Source organism: Mastigoproctus giganteus, chromosome 3, assembly GCF_048544385.1.
Source record: "Mastigoproctus giganteus isolate SK-2022 chromosome 3, ASM4854438v1, whole genome shotgun sequence".
NCBI lineage: Eukaryota > Metazoa > Arthropoda > Arachnida > Uropygi > Thelyphonidae > Mastigoproctus > Mastigoproctus giganteus.
This window is the reverse complement of record NC_143577.1, coordinates 233,436,648-233,462,734: the sequence shown is the minus strand read 5'-3', so window position 1 is coordinate 233,462,734 and position 26,087 is coordinate 233,436,648. Positions and strand designations below refer to the sequence as shown.

The 26,087-nt window shown below is 36.0% G+C and overlaps 1 protein-coding gene across 1 annotated transcript in view; it reads left to right on the top strand.

Moving 5' to 3' along the window:
- Positions 1 to 26,087, top strand: part of LOC150088848 (serine/threonine-protein kinase atr-like) — a 117,319-nt gene that overhangs the window by 5,459 nt on the left and 85,773 nt on the right. Inside the window, exons 3-5 of the mRNA XM_090370341.1 lie at positions 2,773 to 2,873; positions 12,469 to 12,657; positions 22,200 to 22,370. Of these exons, the coding sequence (XP_090226467.1) occupies positions 2,773 to 2,873; positions 12,469 to 12,657; positions 22,200 to 22,370 (461 nt within the window). The remainder of the gene's footprint in view (positions 1 to 2,772; positions 2,874 to 12,468; positions 12,658 to 22,199; positions 22,371 to 26,087) is intronic.

Genomic DNA, 26,087 nt, shown 5'->3' with positions numbered 1-26,087 from the left:
TGTTATGCTTGCTTATTTAACCTATATAGGATAGTGGCCATGATATACTTTATATTTCTCAAGTTTGAGTTTGTCGGATCATATAATATATCCATTGGTACTTTGCTGGATAGCAGTCAGTAATCCTTTATAATAATATGATCTTTTTTGGAGTTTACAAGCACTGATTTTCCTTTGAAGAGGTAGCACTTGTGATTTACCAATTCCTTTTTATTTCTTTATTCACTGTTTATTTTTTATTACTGATTTACAAAAAAAAGTTATGGTCATTGTTTGTTTGTGTGTATGTGCATCTTTTTGGGCCAAGGATCATCTGTTCACTGCACTCACTGCACTGTTTTGTTTTTCTTATTTTATATCATTTTATTTTTAGGTGACTTTGTACATTAGAATAGAATCACATCTTGCCAAGTTTAGCCTCAAAAGACAGGAATTTTCTCTATTCCTAACATTGTCATTTAGTGTTTTCCTCTTTTTGTCATAAATCTTAGGATGCACATAGTTTGCAGATAGCATATACTAATTCCTTATTGATGTTAATTCTCTTGCTATTCACCAAGTTGTGGTGTGAAATGCCTAGAGGACCACTAACATCGACCATGTACTTTGCAGGGTTGTTTGTGAAAAAAAAAGAGACCAAGATTGTTTGATGTGTGTGTTGGTAGGAACTGTCTTGTATTCTGGTAGGTAAATGAAAAAAGCTGAGTGAGTTCGTTAGTAATTGCAGATGCTTCAGCATCTCATCCAGCTGGGTCCATGCAGCTATAAAACAAGCCAATTGAAGTTATGAACATTAAAATCACTAAGGAGAATTATTTCACTGTTAGTTAGAATAGAGAAAGGTAAGTTTTAAAGGAAGGAAGTCAAAGAGTTCAGAGTGATTACTGGAGTTGGGAGATCAATAGAGGCAACAGATGAATTTCACAGAGGGGACAGAGAGATTTTAAGTCAGGAGATCAAAAAGAAGAGATTCCAAATTAAGAAGTTTCTGATAAGGAATATCTGAGTGGTAATTTGCATAAGTACTGCCTTTAAAGGAAAAGGAATCATAAAGCAGATAATTAGGGAAATTGAGATGAGTGGTGGTTAAAGCTACTGGTAATTGGGATTCAGTCAGAAAAGTTTATATTTGTGAAATAAATGAAGTTTTTGGGAGGTTTAGTCCATTTTGCAGATAAGTGTGCTCTATTAGTTTGAATATTAATGATGATGCATTCAGTAGATAAAGTAAAAGTAGAGCTGTGGGGGGGGGGACATGTATGTTTTTTTTTTTTTTTTTGTAGTTGTTGGCACATCGGCTTCTGTGGTCATAATGCACCTCCCAAGGTTTTTGCAGTACTTTGATCCAAGCCCGAGGCGGGATTCGAACCCGCGACCTTTGGGTTGCCAGGCAGGCACTTTACCCACCCGGCTAGCCCGGTCGGCTCATGTATGATTAATGAAATTTTTGAATATAGGGTACACATAGCAACAGTATACCTAGCTTCTTGAGATAGCTTGCCTTGATGATGCCCTCACACAAGCGCCCTACTCGGACTCCCTGTAGTCAACAGCTGTCAGAGTAGAGGCACCTAGATTATACACTAGTGTGGTGCCTCCTAAAGATTATCAACAGGTTCAGTCCAGTGGACTATCTGACAGCTGGCCTGAAAAAACATTTTAGAGCTGTACCTTTGAAATATAAGGAATACTGGATCTCAATATGATGCCAATCATAACTTCAAAATACATCCTTCACAGTACACGATGGAAGAGATGTAGCATGCTGAAGCTTCATTCTGGAGGCTAAACATGGGTTTCACTTTCAAGCCTCTACTAAGCAAAGTGGTGGTATTTCACCATCTGATGAGAGTCATAGCCAAGTAGTCAGCTGCGAGATTGCCTAAGTACATATGCTTTAGTGACAGTGGTTCAATCTCACGTGACTGGTAAATATGCTGCTGTTTCTTGTAATTTCTTGCTCTGTTTTGTGACTTCCTCTGACTATATGGTTATCCCAGAGTATGAAGAGAATATTTATTTATCCATTACCTACTATTGTCTGGTGACACAAAGGGATGGCGTTCCTCTGTGTGATGTGGATGACACACCTCGGTCCCTGCTTACGTTGGTTCACACTTGGGTATTCACCTCCAGTATACTATCTGCAGTGTTTCAGGACATGCTCAGAGTTATATCCAGGGTATTATTAGTACTACCATTGTGAAGGTACAAGCAGAGGAGCTTTTCTAGAAAAATGCTTTTCTAGAAAAATAATTAAAAAAATAAATTTTTTTTTATGCATTTGAGGTAGAAAAGACGAAATTAATGAAAAGAAAAAATGAGAGAGAGAGAGAGAGAGAGAGAGAGTGAGAGTGCAAGCTAATTACAGAGGATATAATCCATTGCTATTGTGTTATTATTATTATCATTAGTCATATGGTGCAAGGAAGCCTGATGCTTTTGCTGCACTAGCCAAAAAAAAAATTCTGAGTTACTCTGAGAGAGAGAGAAAGAGAGAACAAGAGCCAGAAGTAGAAGTGAATCACCAAGGAAGAGAAGAATGATGATATCCAGCTCAGGACCCTGGGTGCCAAGCCCATACCCACCAGATGTGAGCCCCTGGTGTTATATTAGAAAATCTGTTCTTCTCAGCTACAAAAAGAGTGAATAAGTGTGATGTTTTGAATATGACCTTTAATCATTCTTTCAGAGTTTTATTTAAATAATTTTAATATAATTTTATTTTTATTTAATATAGTGTATATTAATAAAATTTTTAAATATTTTCAGTACCTCTAGTCATAGTAGTGAGCATCCGGAAACCCAAGCATTTAGGTTTCGAAAAACCTTAAATAAATTGGTTTTAAATATACTTTGTGACTTGGATAAAGGTATGTATTTCAAAAGAATTAATTTTAAAAAAATCAGCTACTTATATACTGTATATTGTGGTGTATAAATCAACTTTTGAAGCACGAATAAATCATCTAAAATTTTAAGGTTGACTTATACACCAAGTATAAAATCCTACTTGAATTAAAGGCACATGCTTACAAAGATATAAATCAATACCAGTATATTTACAATTTATTATATATATATATTTTTTTATCATCATCATCAGCCATTTTCAATCCACTGCAGGATGAAGGCCTCTCCAGCAACTTTCCAGTTCCTTCTGTTTTGAGCACTGGCCATCCATTTACTACCCAAAAACTCATGAATTTCATCTATCCATCTCCGCCTTTGTCTTCCAGGTTTTCTTCTAGCTCCTCTTGGGTACCATTCTGTTATTTTCTTAGTCCATCTGTCATCATGTCTTCGAGCTATGTGTCCTGCCCAAGACCATTTTAGTTCTTTAGTTTTGATAAGAATGTATTTTACTTGAGTTTGCTGCCTAATCCATGTGTTTCTCTTCTTATCTAACAGTCTGATTCCCAATATAATTCATTCCATTCTTCGCTGTGTAGTTCTCAGCTTCTCTTCCATTCTTTTGGTGAGTGCCCAAGTTTCACTTCTATAAGTCATGGTGGGGAGTATACATTGGTTCATTATTTTATGTTTCAGACAAACTGGGATATTGCTCTTCAGTATGTGACTATATTTCCTGAATGCTATCCATCCAAAATTTATTCTTCTCTTGACTTACAGCCATTTATCATTATTACAACTAATAACTTGTCCCAGATAAGTATATGACTCCACCTTTTCAATTACTGCTCCTTCAATCATTATTTCCTTTTCTGTGGCATACTTGTTCATCATTACTTTTGTTTTAGCCATATTCATCTTTAGTCCAAAATCCTTACTAACTGTGCATAACTGATTAAGATTTTCCTCTAATTCTTTGGGATCGTGGCTTATGACCACAATGTCATCTGTAAATCGTAAATGGCTTAGGTACTCTCCGTTCACATTGACTCCTTTCTGCGACCAGTCTAATCTTCTGAAAGCTTCCTCAAGGGCAGCAGTAAACAGCTTCGGAGATATTGTGTCTCCTTGTCGAACTCCTTTCTCGATTTTAAATTTCCTACTGTCTTTGTCTAGTCTAATAAAGGAGGTTGCACTCTCATATATTTTCTTCAAAATCATAATATATGGGGTATCTATGCCTTGTCTTTCCAGTGCCCGAAACATTGCCTTATTCTGTATGGAGTCAAATGCCTTTTCATAATCCACAAATGTCAGGCATAATGATGTTTTATATTCATTTGCTTTCTCCATTAGCTGTGATATTACGTGAAGGTGATCCATAGTTGAGAATCCTGTCCTAAAGCCAGCTTGCTCTTTCAGTTGATTCTCATCAAGTATTCTTTCTAATCTGTTAGTAATGACCCTTGTAAACAACTTGTAGATGTGGGATAACAAGCTAATTGGTCTATAATTTCCAATTTCTGATTTATCTCCTTTCTTATGCAGCAAAACTATGATTACATTATTCCACTGCTTAGGCGTCACACCTTTTCTAATGCACTTTGTGAAGAGCCTTGCCAGTTTTGTGTTATGTCTCTTCCTCCCAATTTTAACAACTCTACAGTAACTCCATCTTCCCCCTGGGCTTTCTGATTCTTCATTTTCTTCAATGCATGTTCTACCTCATCAGGAAGAATATCGGGTATGTCGTATGTGTTGCTACTTTGCAATCCATCTTCCCCACTGCTGGTATCATTCTCTCGCTCCTTTTATAATTCTCTGTAGTAGTCTTCTGCTATTTTAATTATGCCTTCTCTGCTGTTTATAAGTACATCATTGCTATTCTTCAGTTTCAGTATCATTTGTCTTTCTGTATTACTGCTCATGGCTGCTGATTTAAATCCTTTGTTTTCCCTTAATGCTTGTTCTACTTTTCTTGTGTTAAATCTTCTTATGTCCTCTCTGAGTCTCTTTCTAATGGCTTTGCATAACTGAGTATATTCAATTTTTTCCCTGTCAGTGTTTCTCTTGCTCTTCATTTGTCGTCTTTGGTTCATCATGACAAGTGTTTCTTGACTAATTTTTTCTTCTTTGGATTTCTGTTTCCCTATAGGTTTCTTGGGCCTTATCACTTTCAGAAAGTTGTAATATTCCTCGTCGATATCTTGGTCCTGAGCAGTCTGCAGAAGCTCAAACTTGTTCTTAAGTTCCAGTACATACTGCTTTTTCTCCTCCTCTGTGATCTCAAAGACCTTTGTATTATTTACTCGAGTCAGTTTTTTCCTTTCCTACATCTATATCAAGTATACATCTTACCATTCTGTGATCACTTCCAACATTTACCTTGTTCAGGACGGTAACATCATTCACAATATATCTTCTGTTAGTGAGGATGAAGTTGATTTCATTAGTTGTTAATCCATTTGGACACTTCCATGTCCACTTTCTGTTCACCCTTTTCTTGAAAAAAGTGTTCATTACTGACAGTCCTTGAGATTCTGTAAATTCCACAAGTCTTTCACCTCTTTTATTTCTTTCACCAATTCCAAAATTTCCTATAGTTCCTCTTTCTGCACTGTTTTGTCTTTTTCCAACCTTAGCATTGAAGTCCCCCATAATAATAGTGTAGTGGGTTTTCTGCTCATCTAGAAGACTCTCAGTTTCGCTGTACATTTCTTCAACCTCTTCATCATCATGGCTCGATGTTGGTGCATAAATCATTATAATCTTTATCTTGTACCTCTTAGAAATCTTGAGTATTAGTCTTGACACCCTTGGTGATGTACTTTTGAATTCCAAAATGTTGTTTTTAAAATCTTTATGGACCAGAAACCCAACTCCACCTTCACTCCTTTCACTGTTTCCATTGGTGTACAGCAGATTTCCACTTGATAAACTTATATGTGAGTCATTTCTTCTTCTTGTTTCAGCCAAACCGATGATATTCCAATTCACATTTTCTAATTCTTTTTCCAGCTCTAATATCCTGTCTTCACCGATGAGTTATCGTACGTTATAACAGGCCAAGTTCAGTTTCCGTGCATGGCAGCCTGGTCGTACCCAGAGATTCTTAGCACCCTCTGCTTCCACTCTGATCCTCTCGCTGCCATAAGAGGGACAGTGAAAGCTGCTGGGGACTGAGGGCCATTTGCTTTTTCGTGCTGTCATATGCTGGAGGGTTTGGTCTTTTCCTCTTCACGCTGACCAGGCGTCTTGAAGAGAACCACTCTACATGTTCGTTGCCACCTAAGTGATGTAACAGGGCTTACCATCAAGAAGGTGTGCATGAATGGATTTTAGGGAGGCAGGCCAACCGGACTTCTCCTAAATCTTCTGTAATAGAGAGATATTGGATCCATCAGTGTTTTAGGCTGAGTGTCTGATAACACACATGATACCTGTTCCCCTCTAAGCCCCTATATTTTTTTATAGATGTACATTATTACTCACCTTTTAAAACCCAGGAATTTGTTCATCTTCTTTATCAGATAAAAATTCGAGGACCGGTACGAAAGTAATGCCTCCTAATTTTTTGCTTTCAGATTGGTGCTGTAGATCATTTTGTGTGTCACTGAGTGGTCACTAGAAGTCTCTAGTTTCACCATACTGAGTGATGATGTGATCGGTCTCGCGAGTGCATCACACGGATAGTTCAAAATGGTTAATGTTACAGATATACGTATCAAGCAAAGAGTGGTGATTGAAGTGAGTTAAGGAGAGGTATTTCATTCATGCATAGTCACAGGTGACGAAACCTGGTCCACCATTATGACCCTGAAATGAAGAGACAGTCAGTGGAGTGGCACCATCAAAATTCACCAAGCAAGAAGTTCAGAAGACAACCTTCTGTTGGTAAAGTCACAGCAACAGTGTTTCGGAACAAAGATGGGGTCTTGCTTGTGGACTTCTTGGAATGTGGCACCACAATCAACCAGATTGATATGTGAAAAAGTTGAATGGCCACATCAGTAAAGTCCGACTGGACAAAAACTTTAATGAGGTTCTTTTTCTCCGCATGACCCCATACCAATCTGTGCATGATGGAGGCCATTGCAAAACTAGGGTGCACTGTTCTTCCTCACCCCTCATACACCGGATCTTGCACCTTCCGATGACTATCACCTCTTTGACCCGCTGAAGGATGCACTCCTTGGAATCCATTTTGCTGACGACGACGACCGACCAGCTCAAGAACAGTGTTCGTGAAGCCCTCTGGTGCAAGAGTAAGGACTTTTACAGGATTGGAATACAGCATCTGACTTAGAGATGGTGGAAGTGCATAGAAAATGATGGTGACTTGGTGGAAAAATAAGAGTGTTTAATAATGATTGAGGATTAATTGATGTAAAAGGCATAGTTGTAAGAGTTAAATTTTCTGGGAAAAAAATAGGAGGCATTACTTTTGTACTGCTTCTCGTAGTTCATAAAATTTGTTTGGAGTTACGTTTTTGGGTTTACTTTTTGAGAACTTGAAATGTAGACATGTAGACCTTCAAGCCTTTCCTGGTAAGAGGTTCCCTTCATTCCCCTCACCAATCTTGTTGCCCTTCTCTGTACACGCTCAAGCAAATCTACATCCTTCCTAAAATGAGGCCTCCAGACCTGCATGCAGTACCCAAGGCATGGCCTGACTATTGCCTTATACAGAGGGACAATCACCTCCTTTTCTCTGCTAGCAAAATTCCTATATATCATTGACAAAACCCCATGACCTGCCCGGGCAGCCTGTCTGCATTGCTCAGAAAACTTCATATCTGACTGCACGATTACTCCCAGGTCTTTTTCATTTTCTACCACCTTAAGTGTAGTACCACACAGTTGGTATGTTTCTCTGGGATTACCTCTACCCATATGCAGTACTTTGCATTTTTCAATGTTAAACTTCAGTTGCCACATATCAGCCCAAATTTTCTAGATCCTGTTGCAGTAACACACTACCATTACTATCATTAACAACCCTGCCAACCTTTGTATCATCTGCAAACTTCGATACTAAGCCTGATATACTTTCATCAATATCATTGATAAATATACAAAACAACAGTGGACTCAACACTGAACCCCGTGGGACTCCACTAATAACATTAGTCCACGAAGAGCAGCACCCATTGATTACCACCTTCTGTCTTCTCCCACTCAATCATCCTTTTATCTATTGTAGCAACTTACCCTTAATACCATTCTGCTCCAATTTGTACAGTAGTCTTCCATGCACAACAGTGTCAAAAGCTTTCCTGAAATCCAAATATATGATATCAAAATTATTTTTTGCATCCAGTTCCTTTGTAACCACATCATAATAACCAATCAAATTTGTCAGACAAGACTTTCCCTTAACAAACCCATTCTGTGTCTGAATTATTGCTGCAGTCTTGTCTAGATGATCTTGCAATGCATCTTTAACCAGTGACTCCATTATTTTACTCGGAACAGAAGTTAAACTAACTGGTCTGCAATTACTCGTGTCACCCTTCGATCCTCCTTTGTGAATTGGGGATACATTAGCACATCTGCAGTCTGTGGGGACCTTCCCTGAGTCCAAGGATGCTCTCATAATTATGGCTAAGGGTTTGCTTACTTCCTTTGCCGCCTCCTTTAATATATCACTGGATAGATCCCATCCACTCCAGGTGCCTTTCTTATGTTTAACTTCAACAATTTCTCCTCCACTTTGTTCTCAGTTATTACAAAATCATTAAGCACCCTGTTACAATTTGATAACCTCGTGGCATTTTCAAACCTCAATAACTCCTCATGTGTGAATGTAGATGCAAAATACTCATTCAGTTTGTTTGCTATCTGAGCAGGATCATCAACAGTCGAACCATCGATATCAAGTGGACCAATCAGATTCATCCCCTTCCTTTTAGAGTTTATATAAGTAAAGAAATCCTTGCTGTTTTTCTTAGCATCCTTTGCCAAAGATTTCTCGTGATCTGCCTTCCCCTGCCTAACCTCCTTTGTGACTTGATTACAGACTAGCTTATATATATCATAGGCTTCTGTGTCGCCTGATAATTTATATGCATCCCATGCATTTTTCTTCTCTGCCACGAGTCTCATTAGTTCATTTGACAACCATTTATGCCTAAACCTTGAACAATATTTCTTAATAGGTATGAAACTTTTAGTAACTTCCACTATTAATTCCTTGAATGCTTCCCACTTAGAATTTGCTGTTGGTAACATCATCAGTTGGTCCCACTGTACAGAATTTAAAAACTGTCTGAGACCACTATAGTCACCTTTACGGAAGCAAAAATCCCTTCCTTTACCCCTGATGGTAATTATATCTCTAAGTAAATCCCACATCAGTACACTGTTATCACTGCCACCTAATGGTTCCTTTATCTACAAATTCTTAATACGCAAAAAGGATCATTGCTGATAACCAGATCAAGAGTATTACCTTCTCTGGTTGCCTCTTGAACATGCTGCTGCAGAAAACAATCATCCAGTAAATCCACAAAAGTCTTACTAATGTGCGAGTGACCAACCTATAAGTTCCAGTCTATATCTGGGAAGTTAAAATCCCCCATTATAAGACATTCTGATTTACTAGCCCACTCTATTTCTCTGTACAATTGTTGATTGTACTCATTCGAGTCATTACGCCTATAACACACTCCTACTCTTATTTTTGCTTTCACAGTGCTTATGTCACACCAAACTGACTCAACAGTGCACTGTTCATCTATATCAACTGGATGCACTTCTTTTGATTTTATGTTTTTCTTAATTAAAAACATAACACCTCCTGCCTTCCTATCCTGTCTATCCTTTCTGTACACATTGTACTCCCCAAATTCCAGTTCTGCATTCCTTATATCTGTGTGACACCACGTCTCTGTTATCCCAACAATATCCGCCTTTGATGTCTTGACCAACACTTCAAATTCATCAAATTTATTTACTATACTTCTAGCATTGTTATACATGCAAGTATACATGTACCTATTCTTATTATTAGTTACCTTAACACATCCCATATACCCACCTGTTTCACGATGACTGCCATCAGTTCCTGAAACCCCCAACACCCCTCACTCCACACCGCTGCTTGTTCTAATAGAAGTAGTGCAAGAATCACCTTCACTTCTGCCTGCAGCTACTTTTAACCTTTTAGTCTGTGAATACCCCCAAGCTAGCAGTTTTCTGACCCACCTAACACTGCCTCGATAGCATCAGCAGATATTCTTGCACCCTTTCTATTTAAGTGTATTCCATTCCTGTAGAAGCAGTCTCTCCTGTTAACAAGCACAGACCAGGCTGAAAAAAATTTTACCCCTTGAGCCTTGCACATTTCCTCCAGGGCCTAATTGATTGACAAGACTCTCATCATGTACTCCCTCCTATCGTGTCTGGGCAGAATTGCAGACACTTTCAAATTTAACCGTAATTCACGACTTTTTTGCAACATTGACCTGTACTTGTTAAGTAAATCTGCAGATCTCCTACTCTTAATGTCATTGGTGATAAGATGATATATACTTTGCAACGTCATCAACTTTTGCTCCTGGCAGACATACCCTGGTCCTATTCCATCTATCCTTTTTACACAATATATTCCCCGTCTCCCTGACAATAGAGTCACTGACGATAACTAACTCCTGTGGGACCAGCGCATTCTGCCTTGGAGGTTGCCGCTGTGTTGCCTGATGCCCAGGAGTGAGCTGTGGCATTGAGTTGGGCAGCTGAGAGCTTGTCGGGCCCCTCATATTAATTTCTTTGAGGGCATCTACCCTACTCCTCAAGCTCTCATAGACGCTCATCAGAACGCTCAGCTGACGCTTAATTTCTAGACACTCTCTGCACCTGGCACGCACAAAGACATCCTCCTTGGCTAGATCATGTTCCATTCCAGAGAGTTCGGCAAACATTTCACAAGTTGCATATTTTTTTAGGCTGTGATGTGTTGGAGAATTGCCCCCTCAGTTCTCCCCCGAGTCACAGCACTCCTGCCACTTTGTGCTCGTTGCTTTTCTGCTCTAGTCTGAGGCATGATATTTTAAATTAATAAGATCAATAAATTTAATTAATTGTCAATACTACACTATCTAATAGAATACTAAATGCAGGGATGAGAATTACGCTATATAATTTTACGTACCTAGTTGCCACAATTAAAAATTTGAATTCCCTACCACTCTATACAAAAACAATGGCTGCAAGATTCGAATGAAACAACAGTTTTACGTATATTAAGTAGTAATCTACAAAAACTCTTATCTAAATTAAAAATACAAATAACCAGCGTATCTAGAACTATATGGCTACTTATAAAGTTCAATAAAAAATAACAATTGGGTAAATAAAATGGCAAACACTTATCGCTTTTTCGGAGCCTGTAATTCACAGCTATAATTTTTAAAGAGAGTCAGCGCCCTGGTGTTCAAAACTTGGTGAGGGCTGGACCCAGATTGTGGGCTGTACTTTAAGGCCAAAGTACCTCTTATCTTGATGACAATAGTGGTGTTTGCTCTGAAGTCCTCTGTGACAATATAGTGGCTTTGCCACAACCTAATCACTCATTTTGAACTGGTATGAGGTTCAATTTGCTTCACAGACTGGTAGTTTCTATGGCTTATTTTACTTGTGGGTGATAAGATTTTACTTAGATAGTGTTGGGCAGAGAAGTGGGTTAGATCTTCCAAACCTTCTTTTGGCAAGGTTTTCTCGAGTAAACTGAATTCAGAAAACTGTTTTATGATCCATTATTAGTCATAACCAGCTTATTTCCCTCAGAACTCTGGGGTGGGGGAAGGAATCATAACCTGATGTTTTAGAGCCACTGGTTTAGAGTTCTAGAATACTTTTTTTTTTCTCAATTTATATGTTAACTGGCATAGAGCAGTTAAGCTGCTCTAGGCCAGTTAACACAAAAGAAACCAAAAACTTAAAAAATCCCTTCAGTAATCACGCAAAGTCATTTAAAAGAAGAATAAACCTTGATGTGCTTGTACTGTAACTGCAACTGAGCGTTTAATTTTTACATTGAGGATTTCTTATTTTGTCCTTTGTATAATGTTATTGCATAGAAATAGCCTGGTATATTTTGCATCATGACTCACATTGCGCATGCATTCCTTTAGAAATTATGTTTATTTTGTGAACATAATTTCTTGCCAAAAGGAATACAGTATAACCTAAAGTATTTCTAAAAAAATTTCAATTTTTTTCAGCCTATGAACCAGGTTGTTTTTGAATTTTTAACCTATCATTCTTTTAAAGCCTGTTTCAAAATTTTTTTTTCCATTCTTTGTATAATGATGTTACTGAAAACTTGGTTCAAGCATAATCATTTTTTGGTTTAGCTTTCTATAAATATTACCCAAAACAATATGGAACTAAAGTGAAAATCTTATAATTTCATTTGAATTATTATGTTTCTTTTATACATATGTCATTCATTTCATGAAGTGTGTATGCATTTTTTTGTTGTTTTTCTCATATCTTATTATCTTCTTTGGATTAATTATGCTTTATTGTTTATTATTATTTGATTTTGTTGGAAAGACTTAGAAATAAATAGGATGATTATTTAATTGATGAAAATTTTTGTTCTGTTTTTAGTGACAGATAATCAGCAGAAATATTTTGCTTTGTCACATAAGTTGCTAAATTGTGTTTGGCACTGTATGAAAGAATTTCCTCTGATTTTTGCTTTGGGAATTCCATTTTCTCTGGAACTTGAGCAGGAAGCATCAGGGGTTACAAGAAGCATTCCTTTATCTGTGGAAAAACATAATTTATTATCTTTGGGTATGTTCAGTATTAACAACATAAAATTAATCTGTGTATTAAATTAAAAATGCATACTTATTTACTAAACATATTATAATTACGAAATTATAATTTTGAGCTTTTTGATCCTGATAAAGTTTAGTTGGAAATCCTTTTATTAATGAACACATATGATAATCTTTGAAGTTTATTAAAAACCTGCTTGATTTCATTGACTTTAACTTTGTTTGAACAAAAAATAAATAACGGTTTAAATTTAAAAAAAAATTAAGTACAAATTTATGTTCAGTTTTGTGAAAAATATATTCCTAAAGAAGATGTGAAAATTGTGATAGATAATTATTATGAGTAAAATTATGCTATATAATTTTTATGAATATGTTTGAAGATGATCCTGTAATGGAAATCACCAGAGTTTAGTTTACTTGGAGAGATTAAGGTTCAAATATTCATTCTTTCTTTTTGATTGCAAATAATTTTAAATATGGCATATCATATTTTGGTATTGTATATGCCATTTGTGTGAAGAAAACTTGAGAAATTAAATGAGCATTGGTTTTAAGAAGTATAGCAGTAAGAATTTTAAATATGAGATCCATATAAAGAAACTTCATTGTGCAATAAACATTTAATGTGATGTGATATTAAAAAATGAATTGTATGAAAAGGAGTGTAAAGCATTCGTTGATCAAGACAGAGTTTTATGACGTTGCCACGAAATGTCCACAAGCCTAGAAACTTCACAGGCAAATAATACACTGCTTGGAATGTTTGCTTTATATGTAAAGTGCAATAGTTTTTAAATTAAATCACCCTCACTCATTCCCAAACCTTCTCTATTACAATAATGGGGAAGAGGTAGAAATTGATTTTGTTGGCATTTAGATTTAGATCCAAACTTTTTAGGATGCTTTAAAAAAGTACACATTTATAAAAGAACAGTAGAATGTGCTGTCAGTATTTAATAACTTAATTACAGGTAACCCTCATATAACACGATAGTTTGGTTCCTACAAAATCTCGTGTAATGCGAAACTGTGTTATATGGGACTAAGAACCAGTACAAAAAAGGGGGTTATGTTCCAAAAGCTAACAAAAATATGACATTTTTTTTTATAACTATTGGAAACTTAATTTTTATAATAGTAATAACCTAATATTTTAACTTTATTTTTATAATAGTAGTAACTTAAATAGTAATAACTGAACAAACATCTTGCCTTACAAACTTTGATACTTACATGTGAGATAATGTACGTTAATTTAATTTTCTTCCTCTTCATCGCTGCTAAACACAATCTCTTCTGCAGCATCTAGATTTCGTATATCTTTTGCTCTCTTTAAAAGTCACGAACTGCACTCTTCAAAGTCACAGTTATTTTTTATGGTCTCAAACAAGCACAAGTTCAATAGCACAGAACCTAACCCAGGGATCTCCCAACAAAATACAGTGGACCCCCCACTTTAAATGATACATGAAAATCGGAAGAATATTTTCCAGTTAGAAAAATAAAAAGAAATTTATGTTTACATACATAGCTTAATTAATATGTACTGTAATATGTACATACTAATTGATATTTCTGTTCACTGACTTTTTTTTTGTTGTAAAATTTAAAACAGTAAAAATGATAAGCAATTAATAATAAAGAACACAGCATGCACAAGTTGTGACAAACATGATACGGAGTAATGAGTTTCTGAAAATTTATTTATATTTTTATATGATTGAATATTTCATGGTAGGGGAAACATTTCACCACAATAATGTGAAAACCCACAGAATTCCAGCTGCCGGCAAATGCAAGAAGATCGAGTTTATCACCCGTTTATAATTGATTACACTAACAGAAAAGACCAATAAACCAGAAAGTGCAAATTGTTTTATGGTAGTGACCTCCAGAAATGTGCTTTAGAAAAATATCACGAGGCAATAATGACTAGCGAGTCAATAGCAGGGATTCACAAAAAGGAATGAAAACGTTGAAAATTACATCCAACGTAATAGCAGGTTTTTACCAGCACAAAAGCTCAAAAATACTGTGTTATGCGAGATTTCTCGCAAATCTCAAACTGTGTTAGAGCAAAACCTTGTTATATAAGTACTGTGTTGTGCGAGGATTGCTGTAATTTATCAATTGTGTTAGAATGAAACCGTGTTATACGGGGGGGTTTCCTGTATATTTATTACTGATGTATATTTTCTGATTTTTAAGCAAGCTGGAAAGAGCTAAGCATGTATAGATACTATCTAATATCTACTAATACAAAGAAAACATGAATTGGCTCCAATTCTTTATGCCAGTTGGAACTACAGTACACATATAAAAAAGAGATCTTACAGGAGCATTTCCGTAATAGTTTATAAGTTTTGGGACTTATTACAGCAGAGTTCTAGCTGTGAGTTTATTTAAAGTCCTGTGTTTATTGTAGGTGTTCCAAAACAGTACTGAAACTGAATTACAATAATCAAGGGAGTAATAAACATTTCAAATAAAATGTATTCGGCTATTGTATTAGCTGCATGCAGTGTATTGTGAATGATGCTGATTCATTCCTTAGTCACAGTAATTCCTAACTATTTTCCTTTCACAGCAGACTAAATTTCATCCTGTCTGCATGCGGCACACCCCTTCACCCCCCATCCTACATCCTGTTTTGTATTCAATTACAGTTCTCATATTTGTTTAACTTTTTTTAATGTAAGTTAAATACACTAAAGGAAATGGAAACTGGAATGCTTCAAAAGAGCAACCTGACTTTGACAAAGTTAGTGATAATATTAAAAGGATTATAGCAATAAATGATTAAATTTTCAGGGAATTTGATTTATTAAAAGAGTTATACCTTTATTTTTAAAAAAAATTCTAGATCTGAAGTTACTGATTTTGTACATAAAAAGCGATTGAAACTGGAGGACATAATAAATTATTCAAAAGTTTTTGATTAAAATCTATCCCTAGAATAATGCTGTGAGATGAAGACAAATTGCTCCATATCTGCAACAGACAATGTGTAAGACATGATGGATAGTTGGCCTACAAGAGGGTGGAATGTCATTCTGTGATATCACTAAACAAGTTGGACAGCATCCGTCTGCAGTTCATTGTTGGACTCAGTGGAAGGTGCACATGTTCGAAGACAAAGTACAGGCCCTTCTAGAAGCATTGAGCTTATTTATTAATAATTTAGTGATAGTTAATAAATTTATTACTAATATCACTAAAAATTTAAAATTTTATATTATAAGAATATGATACAAATATTAAGTAGCATCACTGGGAGACTTTTTACTGATGGGCATGGTATAATAGTTCAATCATGGCAAGGCCAGATTTACCAGGGCGCATATTCCTTCATATGCATCCTGGCCAGAGATTACTTTCTGTCTACTCTTGTCCAGGAGTTGACAGAAAGTAATTGATCAAAGCAGACTGTAGAACTGACAATTTTTTCAGACCCTGGACTTCTATTACTTTCCAGAAGCATTCAGGAAAGTAATTTTAGAGGCTGCTGGCTTTTCACACCAATTAAGAAATATTGTTCAAGGCTTAGCCCTAATGGATTCCAGATGAACTGATGAGGTCTGTGGCAGAGAATAAAAATGCATGGGATGCATATAAAATATCAAATGATACAGAAGCCTGTGATAGATATAAACTAGTCTGTAATCAAGTCACAAAGGAGGTTAGACAAGCTAATGCAGATTACTAGAAGTCTTTGGCAAAGCAAAGCAGCAAAGACTTCTTTACCTACATCAGTGGTAGAAGTAAGGGGTTGAATCACATTGGTCCACTCGATGTGGATGGTTTCACTGTTGATATCCTGCTCAGGTTGCTCATAAACTGAATATGTATTTTGTATCTATATTCGCAAATGAGGAATTCTTTAGGGAAAGGGATGCCTGAAGTTTATCAAATTATAATATGGAGCTAAATGATTTTGTGATAACTGAGAGGAAAGTGGAAGAGAAATAGTTGAAGCTAAACATAAAAGAGGCACCTGGAGTGGATAGGATCTTTCCAGTTATATTAAGGGAGATAAGCAAACCTTAGCCATAATTATGAGAGTATCTTTGGATTCATTTCTGAATCCAAAGATGCTCTTGATGAATGCAAAGATACATTTGCATTTAACAAGAAAGAATGAATCTTAAGATACATATGCACATTTCCTATCCATAGGGACATCCCTATTCCCAATCTTATTTGGATACTGTGATGCAGTAACAAAGGAACTGGATGCAAATATATTTTTGATACATATACTTGGATTTTGCATATGCTTTTGATACTGTTGCACATAAAAGACTGCTATACGAATTGGAACAGTTTGGCATTAAGGGCAGGTTACTGTTCTGGAAAAAGGGATGGTTGAGTGGAAGAAGACAGAGAGTGGTTATTAATGGACACTGCTATTCATAATGTTATGTTATTAGTGGTGTGCCCAAGGGTTCAGTGCTGGGTCCATTATTGTTTTCTATATTTATGAATGACATTGATGATGATGTATATCAGGCTTAATGTCTAAGTTTTCAGATGATACAAAGGTTTTTGGGGTGCTTAATGACAGTACTCAAGGTAAGCTGCTGCAACAAGATATAGAAAAATTAAGCAAATGGGCTGAGAAATGGCAGTTGAAATTTAACATTGACAAATGCAAGGTACTGCATATGGATAGCAGTAATTCTAGATTAACGTACCAACTGTGTGATACTACACTCAGGGTAGTGTAAAATGAAAAAGCCTGGAGGATAAGTGTGCAGTGAGATATGAAGTTCTTTGAGGAGTGCAGACAGGCTTCCAGGACAGTTCCTGTGGTTTTGTCAATGATACTCAGGAACTTGGCTAGCAGGAATAAAGAGGTAATTATCCCTTTGTACAAGGAAATGTTAGGTCACATCTTGAATACTGCATACAGGTCTGGAGGCCCCATTTTAGGAATGAGTAGATCTGCTGTAATAGAAGGGCAGTGAGATTGGTGAAGGGAACAAAATGATGGTTTTACCAAGAAATGCTTCAGTTCTGCAAATTGCAGCATCTGGAGACCAGACATCTGCAAGATGTTTAAAGTTTTGAAAGGATTGAGTAAGGTCATGCTGTTGGCAGTCTTCCTCTTGCCGAGACTACACGAGGGGTATAAATTCAAATTGAGGAAGGATGGTTGCAGGATAAATGTGTGGAAGTTTGCCTTCAGCCAGCAGTTGGTTGATTGTTGGAGCAAACTTCCATCTGTTGTGAAATGATTAGTTTGAATAAATTCAAGGAAGAACAGATTATTGGAGGAGATGGACATGTGATGTGTGAAGTTTTTATTTTGGCAGATGCTTTATAAGTTTGCCTTCTTGCATCATTTGCCATTACTATATACGCAGTGTCGATACTATGTATCAACACTGCGTATCTAACTTTTTTTTTTGCCACAAACTTGCCCCTTACAAGTATAGTGAGAATAATGTTAATAATATTTCTGCACTACTGTTATCACAATTTCACAGTTTTTCTGCTGCAACTGCAGGAAGCTTACTAACAATCCTAAATTTATTCTGCTCAGAATCAGTATTATAAAGGTACTTCAGCAAAGTTGGGTGGATACAAGGACTAATAGATTAACAGTAGCCACTGGCAGAGGTGAAAGTGATTCTTGCACTGCTTCTATTGGAATGAGCTGCAGCCTGGAAAATAAGATGCAGGATATTTCAGAGACTGCTGGGAATCATTGGGGTACAAGTAAACACATGGGTTGTGTTAGGGTAGCTAAGAAAAAGAACAGGTGCATGTATACTTGCATGTACACCAATGCTAGGAGTTTAGTAAATAAATTTAATGAATTTGAGGTATTGCTTAAAACATCAAAGGCAGATATTGTGGGGATTTCAGAGACGTGGTGTCACACAGATATAAGGAATGCAGAACTGGAATTTGGGGAGTACAATGTCTACAGAAGGGATAGACAGTATAGGAAGGGAGGAGGGGTTATGCTATTAGTTAAGAAATACATAAAATCCAAGGAAGTGAAGCCAGTTGACATTGCTGGACAGTGCAGTGTCGAGTCAGTTTGGTGTGACATAAGCATTGGGAGATCAAAATTGAGAGTAGGAGTGTGCTATAGGCCTAATGACTCTGATGAGTATAGTAAGAAATTGTACAGGGAAATGGAGTGGGCCGGTAAATCAGAGAGTCTTATAATGGGGGATTTTAATTTCCCAGATATTGACTGGAATTTGGGGGCTGGTCACTCACACACTAACAAGGCTTTTGTGGATATATTTGATGATTGTTTTCTACATCAGTCTGTTCGGGAGGCAGTTAGAGGGAGTAATACTCTTGATTTGATTATCAGTAGTGATTCTTCATGCATTAAGAATCTGCAGGTAAATGAACCAATAGGTGGCAGTGATCACAGTGTGCTGAAGTGGGATTTACTCAAAGAGGTAACTACCATTAGGGGTAAAGGGAAGGGTTATTGCTTTTGTAAAGGCAACTACAATGGACTGAGACAGTATTTAAATTCTGTACAGTGGGACCAACTGATGATGTTACCAACAGCAAATTCAAAATGGGAAGCATTCAAAGAACTTATCTTGCAAGCTACTAGGCTTTACATACCAACTAAGAAATATTGTTCAAGGTTTAGGCCTAAGTGGATGTCAGATGAACTAATGAGACATATGGCAGAGAAGAAAAATGCATGGGATACATACAAATTAACATGTGACACAGAAGCCTATGATAGATACAAGTTGATCTGTAACCAAGTTACAAAGGAGGTTAGGCAGGCGAAGGCAGATTACGAGAAATCTTTGGCAAGGGATGCAAAGAAAAACAGCAAAGAGTTCTTTACTTATGTAAACTCTAGAAGGAAGGGGATGAATCAGATTGGTCCACTTGATATCGATGGGTCAACTGTTGATGATCCTGCTCAGGTAGCTAACAAACTGAATGAATATTTTGCATCGACATTCACACATGAGGAGTTATTCGGCGAGGGGAATGCCAGAGGTGTATTCAACTCTGGCAGTAAGCTAGAGAATCTTGTAATAACTGAGAGTAAAGTGGAGGAGAAATTGTTGAAGATAAATACAAGAAAGGCACCTGGGGTGGATGGGATCTATCCAGTTATATTAAAGGAGGCAGCAAAGGAAGTAAGCAAACCCTTAGCCATAATTATGAGAGCTTCCTTGGACTCAGGGGAAGTACCCATGGACTGGACATGTGCAAATGTGACCATGTGACCCCAGTTCACAAAGGAGGATCAAAAAGCGACACAAGTAATTATAGACTTGTTAGTTTAACTTCTGTTCCCGGAAAATTAATGGAAGCACTGGTTAAAGAAGCACTGCAGGATCATCTAGACAAGACTTCAGTTATAGTTCAGACACAGCATGGTTTTGTTAAGGGGAAAGTCTTGCCTGACCAATTTGATTGGATACTATGATGCAGTCACAAAAGAACTGGATGCAGGGAATAACTTTGATATTATATACTTGGATCTTAGAAAGGCTTTTGATACTGTTGCACATGGAAGATTGCTGCACAAATTGGAGCAGTTTGGCATTGGAGGCAAATTGCTGCTATGGATAAAGGGGTGGTTGAGGGGGAGAAGACAGAGAGTGGTAACCAATGGACACTGCTCATCATGGACTAATGTTATTAGTGGAGTCCCTCAGGGTTCAGTATTGGGTCCATTATTGTTTTCTGTATTTATAAATGATATTGATGATGGTATATCAAGCTTAATGTCCAAGTTTGCAGACGATACGAGGGTTGGCAGGGTTGTCAAGGACACTACTGCAACAGGATCTGGAAAGGTTGAGCAGATCGGTTGAGAAGTGGCAAATGAAGTTTAACATTGACAAATGTAAAGTACTACATATGGGAAACAGCAACCCCAGAGCAACGTATCAACTCTGTGGTACTACACTGACAGTGGTAGAGAATGAAAGGGACCTGGAGGTGGTTGTGCAGGCAGATATGAAGATTTCTGAGCAGTGCAGACGGGCTGCAAGAGTAGCTCATGGTGTATTGTCAATGATATATAGGAATTTTTCTAGCAGGGATAAGGAGGTGATTATTCCCTTGTATAAGGCAATGGTCAGGCCACACCTAGAGTACTGTATACAGGTCTGGAGGCCTCATTTCAAGAAGGATGTAGGGATGCTGGAACGAGTACAGAGAAGGGCAACAAGATTGGTGAATGGAACAAAGGGGTGCTCTTACGAAGAAAGGTTTAAGTTTTGCAAATTACAGTGTCTGGAGACTAGGCACAAGTGAGGTGATCTGATTGAAGTGTATAAAGCCTTGAATGGTTTAAGCATGCTCAATGCTGATGGGATTCTTCCTCTAGCTCAGAAAAATCACCTGAGAGGGCATAAATTTAAATTGAGGAAAGACAGATGTAGGAAAGACGTGCGGAAATTTGCCTTTAGCCAGTGGGTGGTTGGTTGGTTGAACAGACTTCCATCCCTTGTCGTGGAAGTTGATTGCCTAAATAAGTTTAAGGCTCAGCTGGACAGGTATTTCGAACGAACAGAGGGGTGAAGTGGAAGTGGTTATTTTTTATTTATTTATTTATTTTTATTTTATTTTATTTTATTTTATTTATTTATTTTTTTTTTTTTGGCTGATGCTGCATAAGCTTGCTTTCTTGCATCAAATGCCTCTACTAATGCTAAAATGCTAATGCTAATGCTAAGTTTGATGATGGGGCTCAATGTGTTAAATTTTTGTTGCACACCTTGAGTTTTTCATGACACCCTAATTGGGAATGTCTCTTTTAGTAAACACATGGTGTTTTACTGGTATCACTATCAATAAGGGTGCAAAATATTGTAAATACTAGTTGTTATGTTTTATCACTTGATGTCAGAAAATTGGATTATGCATTTTTGGAGATTTGTTTAGTCTAGAAGACCTAGCTGCTGTCTGCAGTTTGGTCTCCTCCACCCCACCAAAGTTATTTTACAGGTATAGGAATAAAGATACTGACATTTGTGCATAACTATATAAACATTAACAAAAAGTACACATAACTGTAGTGTAATTACAGGTAGTATATTTGAATGACAATTATTTTGAACCAAGTGAGAAATCACAAATTATACATAGTATTTTTAAGAATTTGCTTCTTTCTTTCTTTGGCAAGAACTTAAGTTGAACAGCTTGTTATGTTGATTGACTTATATATTAAACCTAATAGTCCATTAATAAACAAAACATAAACATTAATTTACAAATTATAGAAACTTGTTTAAAACCATTTTTTTTGTGATGCTGGTTCAGAGATTAATTTTTCTTATTAGTATTATTTTCTTCATTTTATGATACAAAATTCTTACTATTGAAATTAAAAAATACTCGTTCATTTACTAGTTACTTTTCATATTTTATTTATAAAAGAAATTATCTGTATTAAGTTTTATACATCTTGTTGACTTGGAATTTAAGTTTCAAACAGTATTTTCATTATTTAATGATTTAAATAAAAGTTTTTTAATACTGTTCTCATTTGTTATCTGTTCATTGCAAATGTTAATAAATATAATTTTCTTCTTTTATAAGCTTTCACAGAATGGCTAATAACAAGGGTAGTTGTTCTTCTCAGTAATACTTCCATCACTAAAATACATGGAATTTGTATAGACCTTCTTGTAGATTTATTACAGCTGATTAAAACAAGAGATCCCTTGGCTTTTCGTAGATTAATAAATCAACTGTTTCAACTTTCAGAAGGTAAAATTTTTATACTTGATGTATCCTTTTATATGCATAACGTGTATATATTATATATGTTGTTGGAGTTAATTTCATTAAATATTTCTTGAAATATACAATTTTTAACTTTAATATTATCCTACAAGACAATATTTTAATGATTAATAAATTATACTGTGTATGTAAGCAGTGGCATATTTTGTATGTTACTTATTAAGACCTGCATCTTGAAATTCACTGCTTACATACTGTGTATGTAAGCAGTGGCATATTTTGTATGTTACTTATTAAGACCTGCATCTTGAAATTCACTTGCTGAAAACTTGCTGTCCCTTATGCTGGATATCCTTCATGATTAATTAAAATAATAAATGAAAAAACTAAATTGTGTGCCTCAGACCCCCCCCCCCTCTCTCAGTTGGTTCTTAACCTAGTAGTGGTGGCACCCCAAGCAGCAAAAACAGTGGCAAGTCACTTGACAAGCAGCCAAACTTTTTAATATCTGGAAAATGTTTTAGGTTTTTTTAAATTATGCTTAATATCAATATTTTCATCTTTTTTAATGGATTGCAATACTATTGTATGTACTTTTTAAGTTTTAATAAAAAATTAAAAATTTCAGAACATGCTATGTATTTTCATAAAAAAAAATTAATTCTGCTGAAAATTTTGAAAAAAAAGTTTTAGACATAAAAAAGAAACAACAGTCCCTATTTGCTTTCATTTTCTATTTTAAAAGACCATTAAGTGCACAAAATTTCAAACATGTGCATATATTTCTACTTACTATATATATAAATATTAAAAAAGTATATATATTTGATACTATTAGTAACTTCTGTTTTTAGATTTATATCAAATTATGCATTCTTTATGGAGTACGAAATTTGAAATTATCTATTTTGCTTCCTGCAGTGAAATTATTTTGTTTTCATGTTTTTGTACTGATTTTGTTTTCTTGTCTTTATTGTGTAAAAACAATAATAAATCTTTCAAAAACAACTAGGGCAAGACTGCACATGTCTGTCGGACTAGTGGGAGAACTAAAATAAGTTATTTAATAATTATTAAATAATATTTAATTATTAAATGTTATTTACAAGAATTAAGATTGTTATCCATATAATAATTAAGATTGTTATACCAAAACAATCTTAGGTTTTTATAATAACCTATGATTATTTTGTTTTCTGCTAAAGTAATATGAAATTATAGACACCCATTGTTGCTGTTTGTCCAGTATCACTCTACTCCTCAAGCAAAGGCTAAATGGTTGCAAAGATGGTAGAAGGTCACCTGACATGTTCTCATGCACAATTTCTGTAAGTGAACTGCAGAAAAATAGTATCAGAAACTATTGCAGTAAGGGTTTTACTATACAGCAGACCCTTGATTAACCAGGACACTTCAAGACTCCAAATTAAAAAAAAAATCAACCAGAAATCGAAAAATTCAAGTAATAACTAGAATAGGTATAAACAGATATTTTACAAGTCGTAAATAAATGACAAGCTGAATTATAAGTCGTCATTGGGAGATTAGTGTACCTATTATCTTGCAATCCCTGCTGTCTTCACATCTGCCGCTCAAAAAAAAAAAAAAAGAGACCAAATGTTTAGTTTGTTTTAGTGCGTCGCGTCGATTGTTGTGTTCTGTTGCAGTGCAAAAGGACAAATTTTGTTTTGTTATTTAGCATTACCATTAGTAGAGGTATATGATGCAAGAAAGCAAGCTTATGCAGCACAGCAAAAAAAAAAAAAAAAAAAAGACCGCTCCTATTTGACCCCTCTGTTTGATCCAAATACCTGTCTAGCTCAGCCTTAAATTTATTTAGGCTATCAACTTATACAACAAAAGATGGAAGTCTGTTCCACTAACCAACTACCCGCTGGCTAAAGGCAAACTTCCGCACATCTATTCTATAACTGTCTTTCCTCAATTTGAATTTATGATCACCTGCTGATGCTGATCACCTCGCAGGTGCCTAGTCTGCAGACACTGTAATCTTCAAAACTTAAGTCTTTCTTCATAAGAGCAACCCTTCGTTCCATTCACTAATCTTGTTTCCCTTCTCTGTACTTGTTCCAACAGTTCTACATCCTTCTTAAAATGAGGCCTCCAGACCTGTATACAGTACTCAAGGTGTGGCCTGACCATTGCCCTATACAAGTGGATAATCACCTCCTTATCCCTGCTAGAAAAATTCCTGTATATCATTGACAAGACACCATGAGCTACTCTTGCAGACCGTCTGCACTGCTCAGAAAACTTCATATCTGCCTGCACAATTACCCCCAGGTCCTTTTCATTCTCTACCACTGTCAGTGTAGTACCACAGAGTTGATACGTTACTCTGGGGTTACTACTTCCCATATGTAATACTTTACATTTGTCAATGTTAAACTTCATTTGCCACCTCTCAGCCCATCTGCTCAACTTTTCTAGATCCTGTTGCAGCAGTGTACTGTCATTAGTGTCATTAACAACCCTGCCAACCTTTGTATAGTCTGCAAACTTGGACATTAAGCTTGATATACCATCTTCAATATCATTTATAAATACAGAAGACAACAATGGACCCAACACTGAACCCTGAGGGACTCCACTAATAACATTAGTCCATGATGAGCAGTGTCTATTGATTACCACTCTCTGTCTTCTCCCACTCAACCATCCCTTTATCCATAGCATGCCAAACTGCTCCAATTTGTTCAGCAGTCTTCCATGTGCTGCAGTATCAAAAGCCTTTCTAAGATCCAAATATATGATATCAAAGTTATTCCCTGCATCCAGTTCCTTTGTGACCACATCATAGTATCCACTAAAATTGGTCAGGCAAGACTTTCCCTTAACAAAACCATGCGGTGTTCGAGCTATAACTGAAGTCTTGTATAGATGATCCTGCAGAGCTTCTTTAACCAATGTCTCCATTAATTTTCTTGGAACAGAAGTTAAACTAACAGGTCTGTAATTACCTGTGTCTCCCTTTGATCCTCCTTTGTAGATTGAGGTCACATTTGCATATTTCCAGTCCATGTGTACCTCCCCTGAATCCAAGGAAGCTCTCATAATTATGGCTAAGGGTTTGCTTACTTCCTTTGCTGCCTCGTTTAATATAACTGGAGCATAACTATATAACATAACTATATTTAATATAACTGGAGAATAACTATATTTAATATAACTGGAGCATAACTATATTTAATATAACTGGAGCATAACTATATAACATAACTATATTTAATATAACTGGAGCATAACTATATAACATAACTATATTTAATATAACCGGAGCATAACTATATTTAATATAACTGGAACATAACTATATTTATGTCCGGGATGTCGGAATTTTTTTAAAAGTAAATTTTTTTTTTTTTTTTTTTTGTTTAGAAATCGCGAAAATGATGGGTAAATGCAAAAGAGTTGCGTTTTCAGTTAAACAAAAACTTGAAATTATTCAAAAGTTTGAAAACAGTGCATCTGTTAAATCTCTAAGGAATCATTATAATAAGGATGTATCAAAATGGCCAAACATTAACAAGTATCGTGCTGAATTCAGATTTGTCAATAATAATATAGGAGCAATATATTATTAGTTATTCCCGAGTTACATAAAACTTGACAAAGTAAGGAGTCCTGGAATGTATCTTTTATGTATGTCGGAGACTTTTGTATTTTTGGATTAACCTGGAAATCAATTATCCAGGATTTGTTTTTTACCATCCATCCTGG